At 35.3% G+C, this 10000-nt stretch overlaps 1 protein-coding gene across 1 annotated transcript in view; it reads right to left on the bottom strand.

Annotated features, from left to right (window-relative positions):
- FOXP2 (forkhead box P2) overlaps window positions 1–10000 on the bottom strand; it is a 371543-nt gene that overhangs the window by 47447 nt on the left and 314096 nt on the right. Inside the window, exons 9-10 of the mRNA XM_050914983.1 lie at window positions 4960–5173; window positions 3224–3328 (exon numbers count right to left, since the gene is read on the bottom strand). Of these exons, the coding sequence (XP_050770940.1) occupies window positions 3224–3328; window positions 4960–5173 (319 nt within the window). The remainder of the gene's footprint in view (window positions 1–3223; window positions 3329–4959; window positions 5174–10000) is intronic.

The following is a 10000-nucleotide window of genomic DNA, read 5'->3' as shown; positions in this document are numbered from 1 at the left end:
AGATGAAAACATTACCCGTCTTTGTACTGTAGCTTGTGTTATGTTTGCTGGCGTCTGCTGCATGCAGGTTAAAGAACACTTGTCTGCTGGCTGGAATGTTTTATTGTAAACCTTTCGGTTTAAACTCTAAAAGTCAAATCCTTCCTACTCAAACTGACTTAGGACCAATGGAATGATAATTAATTTTGCAGACAAAATACACTGAAGTTTTGTCATATGTTATTGCACTCTGACATTTAAAAAACCATCATGAAGACCTACTATTAAGTGCTTTGAGTGATCTACTGGGTTCCTCACTTAGAGACCAGCAAAATGGTTAGCTTCTGTCAACACCTGTTTCACAGCAAAATTCTGAATTTTCATAAGCATTTTTGTCACTCTTCTGATCATTTCAGTGCCTGGCATTTTGGTTAAATCTTGTCATCTTCTTTCTAGTTATGTCACAGCTTCTTCTGATCTGTCTTTACATTTTGAAGTTTTTCTTAAGCCGAAAGCTGTTGTTTTTACCGAATAGTCAAAACTGATCTGGTGTGCATGAGCAACTGTAATCTAACACCATTTTGTCAAGATAGAAAATTGCTCCATAAAATAGAAACTGTGGGTTTGTGTCTAGAGTTGAAGGATATCAAAGGAAAGATACAGGATTAGGTTTTTCTATAGGTACAGATATATATTACAGAGAAGACTGGCTGTACTTTCTTGAAACCAATGCATATGTTTCCGAATACGAATCTACACAGCACACAATGTATAACTTCTTTAGCTATTCAGAATATCTCAAAAGAATTCTAGATAATCGGAGTGTCCTCAAATTATCTTAAAAATAAAAACAATTCATACTGGATAAACAAAAATGAAGGTGAAAATGGCTTTTGTGGCTTTAAGTCATTTATTGAAAGTTATTCGTCACTTCACCCTACATCCTTTCCATTATTAGGAAAGTGAAGCAAAGCTGGTGTTTTCTGTCTTAAACCTCCTTCTCAGATGCTCTGCACAGTATTTTTTTTTTTTAAATCAAGCTGCTAGGTAAACCATTTTCCGAGCACAAGAAGTTGGAGTACATTTCATAAACCAGGCACTCTTCAGAGTTGTCATAAGCATATTATAGAAATATACACTAGTAGACTGGGGTAGTGTACCTTATTAATATTTCATTTTGGTACAATATCCTTGCATTAACTCTCTTAACTCAGGTATCATATTGTTTCAAGTCAGAGAACCTAAAACATCGTAACAAAGATTAGACTAAGAGCAAAGCCTTGAAAACTACAGCCATTAGTCCTGTCAACCCCTATAAAGTTAATGGGTTGGAAAAATGGTCAATCTTTGGACTAAAAGTTGATATTTAATTGAAAGAAAATGTTTTTTAATTGTAATGGGGATTTTGCATTAGTGTGAACATGAAAAGGTACTAAAGAATCTAATGCAAGGTTATGTATTGATTTCCATCTTAACGCTAGTGTAAAATGAAGGAATATTTCTATTTCATAAACAGCCTCGCCATGACTTTTTATTTGTTTTAAGGGTATAGAAGACAGAATTGAAAGAAAAGAAGAAAAAATATTCTTGGACATTTTTTGCTGGTGTATAGGACAAAAGCCATGATGCTGCTGTAAACCCTGATTGGCTCTGCACCAGAATTATCAAGATGTTGTACGTCACTTTCACATTTTCCAGGGTTATTTGGTTCAGGAAAGCAAGAGCATCTGTAAACCTAGCACTACACCGCCTTAATCAAAATGGTTTTAGTGATCGTGAATTATAACAAGAGACCTGACATAATGGATGTGCAAAGTCTGCCCACAGAATTAGCATCACTATAGCCTAGATGGATGGACGTATTTAGAAAATGTAGTTTTTCTTGAAAAGGAGAATGCTTAAGTTAAATGAATTTAAATTCTTAGTATTAATAATACTTAGAACACTACGTTGAATTTGGGAGATTTCATTTTCCTTTTAATACAACCTTATGTAAATCAGGTTCTTTTAAATCCTATACAGTTTTCTCCAATAATAAGCCATTATTTTGACATTCCACCACTTATAAATAAAAATTTATCAGGAGCGATACCTACTTAATATTTGCAAGTCAGTATAAGTTACTTCATTTAAAACTGAAAGACAGCATGTAAGATGGAAAAAGCATTGCAAATACTTTATGAAAAGTATTGCTATAATTCTATTACAAAAGTTATTCCGATACTGAGTACTTATGGTCTGCTGTTAAGGTGCTTCTGTTATACACCCTGTAGTCTACCATTTGTAAACACATCTTTTTGATGTTTCTGCCAACATCCTGGCAACAAAGCAGTGCAATTTCAAATGAGCTAATTAACTTAATTGTTGATGAAGCATGAAACAGTTCATTCACCCTGTTAGCTGCACCATGACAACATAAGAGTCTCAGCCCCTGAAGTTACTCATCTATATAAGCCTATCTGTAGCTTTCCATTAAGATCTATTGCATGCCAAAATGAGTATGTCTCTTCTGACAAAGACCAGTCCATAATGTACATAGGTAGAAAATCAGTGCTGTTGTTGAAAATTCAAATGAACACAGAAATACTAGTAACTATTTAAAAAAAAAAAAAGGGAAAAAAAATGCAGAAACCCATTGTAGTTTGAAGCTGCAGATGAAAAGCAAAAGCTGTGTCACTTATTTTCTAAATGCTCTGATTTAGACAATAGCTGGCAAAACCAAATTCTACAAGTGAAAACTTTTGACATCACTGTTCAGTCCTGAAAGGTGCAAACCCACCTGTTCACAGTGGGTTTTTTTCTGTGTATCTTGTGTACGTACAAGAGTAAAAGCAAAAATAAATTAGCGAGTGAGAGTTAAATGGTCACGCTTAGTCCTTTGTGCTTTTTTATTTATACTATACATAGTAATTCCCACTATACACAAACTGTCAGAATTTAAAATGTGCTTTTTCATACCCCTACTATCCAATATACAATCTAAAGCATCTCTTCAAATTTTCTGAGGCTCCATTGCAGAAAAGGATAATAAGAGGATTAAACACTGTGCTATTGAAAGGCCTGCAAAAGAGTTCGACATGAAAGAAAGGATAACAATTTGACCCTCTGCAGATAGCCTCGATTATCCAGTTGCTTGGAACACACAAAAAAATCTCTGACATGATTTACAGTAAAACTTTGTTTGCCATCTTTCTCTTTCCATCGCCTTAAACAACCCTGTACCAATGAATAAAAGTCCACCTACTTTAAAAATTGTCCAAAATCTTCACAAACGCTTTCACAGCCAGGCCATTTGCAAACTCCATGACCATAGAGAGTATGGGAGGCCCCAGTCTCCTCATGTGACGAGCTGTAGCAAAAGAATAAGGCATCAGATTCATCTCAAAAGCCATAATCGTTGGAGGCTGCTAGCGCCTGTCAGGTTACGATCAGTGACAAACAGGTCAAAACAGGTCAATTTAGCTCAGAGCAGTCAGAAAAATTTAATCGTTCTATTGAATAGTTCAACTGCCAAGGCTAGATGATGTTCCAATTAGAGAAGAAATAGAGCCAAAGATGACTGTTAATAAAGGATGAAAAAATAAGATGACTGTATAATACCATATGCTAATTCTGCCATATGACCTTGGTGTAACATTTACCTATAAATAAAAAATATACTCAGAAGTGATCAATTCTGAGAAGAAATATTGAAGATGGACAGTCAGAATTTATGAATATTTTGAGTGTTACTACAAAATATTTGAATTTTCTGCTTAAATGTGTATAAAGTTGCTTCCATTAATAAATATTTTTGTTCACAAGCGTTGCTTCCATAAGATACTTGGCTTTATAAAAAACCCCAGCTGTATTCCATGTCTTTTTTTGGAACCTCCGCAATAGTTTCATCCATGTACAGTTATCAAAGAAATTCAGGGGATTACCCCATGGAGGTGGTCGTCAGCTACACATCCTGAAGCACAGAACCACTCTCTGAGATATAATCACAAAAGTAATACTAACTAAAAGTACTACTATAAAGGTATTCAGAGAACTACCAGGTTTTAAATAATACAAACTAATGATAGAAAAATGTTCTCACAGTCACATGAGGATCAGAGACACTTAAATTATAGTCTCCTATTATTAAAATAATTAAATGGAATATTTATTTGAAAATACAATTATTTACAATTTAGGTTATGTAGATACAAATTAAATTTGATCTTATATTGAGATCACCTACATCTGACTATACTAATATTTTTACTAATAAGTGCTACAGATACTATGTACTCTTGTATGCATTTAAACCATTACTTGAAAATAAGGAACAGTGAAGAGTATCTGTCAATGTGTCTGAAAAATGACTTTAACTTTATCCATATGGTTGAATTCCACTGTATTACACTAATGCCACTGAAAATTTGTATGAAAGGTGTCAACTGTGTTACTGTTGTGCATATAAGAAGGAAAATTCAGTGCTTTTCTTCACAAGAGACAAACAATATGAGAACTGCTTTAATGTACTAATTTTTAAAGCACTTTTTACATAGAATCTTTGCACTGAATTACAGCCTTGACAACTTAGATGTACATTTTCTATGAAACCAGCAGTGTGATTCAACAGTAAGGGCCTAACTGACAGATGTGTTAACGCAAATATGAATGAAACTACGTGCCTACAAAAGTATCCACAAATTTGCATTTACACCTCTAAACCAGCACGCTCTATTCTGGGATTCCTAATTCTTACCAAAACTACCATAAGTTCATGTGTTATAAAACCACAGCAGGTAATTGTCATTGCGTCTGCAAAATTAGACATTGTTATTGAAAATGATGCCCTATTGACAAACAATTCTGAAAAATCAGGTCTCCATGATCTCTTAAGTAACCTGTATTAAGTGTTATTTTGTGATTGGAAATAATGTGACTTATGATGTTAAACAACAGCTTTACGTCAAATGATAAGCACAGTTGAAATCTCATCAGAATTACCTGTCTCGCCTTGCATTTAGAACTGAAGACTGTCCATTCACTATGGAATGATGAGTTATTGGTGGTGATGCTTTGGAAGTGGTGGAGGAGGTAGTAGAGGAGGAATTGTTAGTAGTGAGGTCTAGCCCTCCATGTTTAATGCCATTGTCTTCCATACTGTGAACTCCAGTCACTTCTTTCCATAACTGCTGAATCTCAGCAGGACTTAAGCCAGCTATAAAATGAAAGAGAGCCCCACTAATATAACAAAATAAAGAGTTTCATATAATGAGCTCAGTGTTATTAATGGATTAATGCCAACAATAAAGCTGATGCTGTTTTTCCAGCACAATCAACATGTAATAAAACATAAATTCATTTTTCTTCTGTCAGAATCCAGGTAATCTAACTGTCTTCTCTTGTGTTATAAACAGTCAATCAGAAATAACCGATTTTAATAATATTATACTCCTTCTGAAAACATTGCTCAAGGACCAAAGAGTGAAAGCTACAAAGAACTTGCAACTACTTCTTGAAAAGAAAAAAAACCCCAACCCTAAATATACTTCCGGACAAGATTTTTGTTGTCTGCTTAATCAATTTCTTCACATGGAAACATAACTCAATGCATCCACAGTTAACTCAGGTTTTATAATTCCTCTTAATCAAACATGTAACGGAAAATAGAAGAACATAGTACACTAAGGACACAAACATTGATATTCTCTTTAAACACTTAACAAGAGCAGGGAGTGGGGGAAGAAGACTGGAGGGAGAAAAATCAGAAAACAAAAATGAAATCAATGAGATCATAACAGGTTTAACATTTGAGCTGAATGCATCTGACTTTAATTAGTGACACCCACATATTCATTAGTCCTGTCTAATATTTACAAAAATTGTTCTGTTTAAAAATGCATCTTAAGAGGCAAAACCAAAGCGATTATTTGGAAGAACAAAACCACTACAGCGCAGAGTTAGATACTGGTGACCGCTTAAGCTCTTTGGTACCATTCAGTGGCAACAGACAACTAGAAAGCCAACAAAACTGGCCCATTTACAACTCCCTCTACACAGATGAAATTACACGTAGTGCAGACCATCAAATTCCTCCACTATTTTTTTTGTCCAGCCCTACTGTGGAAAACAAATCAGAGGGTTTGGCTAGGAGAAAGGAGACTCTGTCTCACCAGTCTCCTGGGGTGATGGGCAGCCATACAAAATTTGAAGAGCTTCTCAAACTTCTCTGCTATATGCACAGTACTATTCTGGAGTCTAGCCACCAGATCTTTCGAGATTGAGCTTAAATTTGCTCTCTACTCCACTTGTAGCCTGGAAACTTGTAGTTTCCAGGATTCATCCTCAGCCACAAATAGCAATGTCTCGTAGAATGTATTCATACATATGTGTTAGGGTTGCCTGGCTCGAGTTGAGTACTTTGCACGAAGTCATGGAAACTTCCATTACAATATGCTTCTGCCTGAAGTAAAGACTCTCAAAACACAGGCACGAGAAGAGCTGTGAGCATTCTCTTATCTTGCCACCAAACATGCAAGTAAGATACGAAATTCAAATTTTGAAAAATGAAGAGTTCATCAGAAATATATACACCTTCTGTCACTGCCAGTCTTTATAAGTTTGACATCTCTCTTTTGAAGAACACTAAATTAAATGTAGAAAAGAATGAGAAGCCCAGAGAGCTTCTTGTGAAAGATCTGGTTTCACGGCCAGGTTTTTCAGCCTGACATGGTTTGGGCCAGAGGTACCTTAAAATCTAATTCTGTCTTCTGTATCTCATCTCAACAAGTGAAATTAGGTAAGACATGCTCATGGCATCTACATCTGCTGGAATGCAAAACATTCAAAATGCTGATGTTGTCTGAATTAAAATTCTGCTCTTTTTATTTTATGAAAGTAAGTGCTCAAATTTATTGTCCTTCAGAAAAGGATTAAAATCTATCTATTCATTCAAACTTTTCATTAAGGATAGTTTTGTTTGGTAAACAAGATATATTAGAAAGATGTAAAGATTGTTTTTCACTGTTTGGCAAATCTGTTTGTTAGATAATGTTTTACTTTGAAGACATAGGAACTCAGACTACTAAAACAGATTCAACAATAAATTATGAAAAAGCACAGTAAGTTCCTTAATACTTCTCCATAGCCGTCTCACCGTGAAGTATACAAAGCTATTAAATACAGACTAGTAGTGATTTACAGAAATCATAATTTCTGGAGATAGTGCGGAAACAAATTGATTGGAAGGTATTCAATTTTTTTTAAATTATGAAAGGAGCTCATTTTTAGACTACTATTTTGTGTCCTGCTTCTCTACCTTAGATACCAACACCCATTGGCAAACTCAGTTAATGACAAAATGAAAAAGAGCTGATTGGAATGTAAGTCTTAAAACTGGAGTTTATATCATATTTGTACAGCGAAAAGCTAGGTTTTAAGGAAGCAAGCAAAGAAGCCAGGCTGTAATTTACTGCATTAGAGAGATGGGTAACGGGAGCAATGGCAATACTAGTTGTAATTGTTTAATGAAGGTAAGTAATGACTGCCATGTTCATGTGGTATGTTCCAGCAACGCTGCAAATAACCCGTTTTAGTGTGGTAAAGAATAGTTACCCACAAATGTAATCACAAATCAAAATGAAAAGTAATGTATTCATTTAGGTGGCATGATATACACAGTACACTATTTACTTCAAAGTCTTCCCTTCCTCCTGCTGTTGAACAAAATAAACTAATTTTGTACTGAAAAAAATAAAAACCAAGAACAAACCCATCTGTTTGGATAATCAGAGGGCAAACATATCGTTGTGTCTTGGAGTGAGAAAATTTTTATCGGAGATCATCAGACTTTGGGCCCTGGGGGAGCTGAGTAAGAGCCGCCCCACAAGCTGGGTGAAGGGCTGAGGGCTGGGAGGGGCTGGAGCCGCGGTCCCTCCCGTGGGCAGGGGTCTCCTGCCCCTCTGGGCAACTGCTGGGCAGCCTCTTCCTCGGCGTGAAGCTACGGAGGGAGCTGTGTCTCCAGGCTGCCTCGCTCACCTCGATTTTTTTAAAATCAGAAAGAAATCTCTCTCTGGGCTCAGGCTGGTTAATTTTATCACTTCTTCAGAGCACCCTGAAAGGCTGCCTTTTAGGATAAAAGGATTAAGGGCAGGCGCTTAAAAAGTATAAAGTTAATAAGCGGATTTGTAATTAATTGTAAATTATGGCAATTTTGTAGTTTCTGTGTCTCAAAAAGTCCAACTCCCATTTTACAAGAGACCTGTAAAATGGCTGACAGATATTCTAGTCTGAATGTGAAAGTAGGGTAAGTTTTAAAGTTTCATAGGTTATGATAACCCTCAAAATACCCTCTCCACGCTACATTAAAAGAGAAAGGATCAGGAAGAGGATCCAGAGTGGGATAAAAATTAGGGACTATAATGAAAAGAGCAAATACTGATTTGCTATGTAGTTTACTAACACCAACAATTTTGGGATTTTGAGGTTAGTTTTATAACTCTTTTCACCACTATCTACTCTATTTTTATGTTTGAATAAATACTTAATAAAACTACCACTTATAAAACCCATCCATTCATCTGTTTTTCATTTTCCTACATGGCCTGATCAAAACTTAGGGTTTTGGGTTTGGTTTGTTATTTTTTTTAATTGTTGTCATTTACAGTCCTTTGCATTTGGCTAGCATCAATACAATATTACGTGGAAGTAACTCACAGCGAGCCACTGGCTTTGGATATGGCATAGTGAAGATCTTGTCACAAAATAAATAATAAAACACCTCTTGTATCTGACCTGACCATCAAGAAAACATGGTAAACATTTCTATCATTTAAAGGCAGAAACTGTACTTGGGGCAAATACGGTTTATATACGCAAATCTCACAGCTGTACTTGGAAGCCACATCTTTTAATTCTAACAAATGCAAAACCCATGCTCTCTGTGTCACTAGTAATTTGTGTTTTACAGGACTCTATATGACCAATAACTTATAAACATGAATCCCTGTGTTTCTCTCATTGTCCTAGCCACCCATGTAACTCAGCAATCTAATGGATGCATATAAAAGTATTTGTGTTACACGTATGTAAATCCTTCTGTATAACCATATCATACATCTTGCAGCACAGTGGAAGGAGAAAAACATCCTTTTACCACATCCAGTGTGTATTACCTTAAATAAATTCTGAAGGTTTAATTTAACATTGCCACAGAAAATGTCTGTCATAAAATTTGCTAAATTTTATGAGAAAAACAAAGGAAGTTTGGTCCTCTTACTTTTATGCAAACCCCAATGCAGAGACATCTGTGTTAAATCTAGTAAGTACTGGATTTGTAAAAATGGGATATATTTGGATCTATTTGGATGTGTAAATTTAAGATTTCCGAGAAAGTCTCAACAGATCTGAAGCCTATTAATCTTCATTACATTATTATGAACTGGACTGTACCTTCCTATGAAAGATACAACGTGTTGTAAGAGAAGCCCACACAAAGAACTCCGAGCCAGTCACAACTCTGCATTTGGTTCTCTCTTTGTTTTAGTATCTTGATGGAAAGACTTTCTTTCTTACCCTCATCACTCTAACTTCACCTCGCCTGGCACAGAGTGAGTGGCCTTTCTGGAGGTACAGAGAGGTTTTCCAGGGGAAGCTGTCTTATGTTTTTTAAGTTTGCACATCCACATCAGGGCTATGAAAAATCGAGGTCCTATAAATTAACTTGTGTATCTAAAGGAACCCTACATACACAGTAGATACTAGAACTAGGAGAGAAAAATGGAAGAATTAAATACTTGACTGGAATTCATCATAATTAAAAAATATCAAGGGAGAAGCAAATAAGAGATTAATTTACTTTAAAAAGAACAATCCAGATATATTTTAACTGTAAAATTTTGTATTTTTTTATTTCTTTAGTATCAATCTTTTTTGTCATGACTTCAGTTATGCTTAATTCTTTGAGTAAAAGAAAGTTCTTAAAAAGAACTGTTTACTAGTTCTCCTAAAAATGTATTAAAAAAGGTATTATTTTTTCTATGTTTTT

Source organism: Gymnogyps californianus, chromosome 1, assembly GCF_018139145.2.
Source record: "Gymnogyps californianus isolate 813 chromosome 1, ASM1813914v2, whole genome shotgun sequence".
NCBI classification, from domain to species: Eukaryota; Metazoa; Chordata; class Aves; order Accipitriformes; family Cathartidae; genus Gymnogyps; species Gymnogyps californianus.
This window is presented reverse-complemented; position numbering and strand designations above follow the sequence as displayed.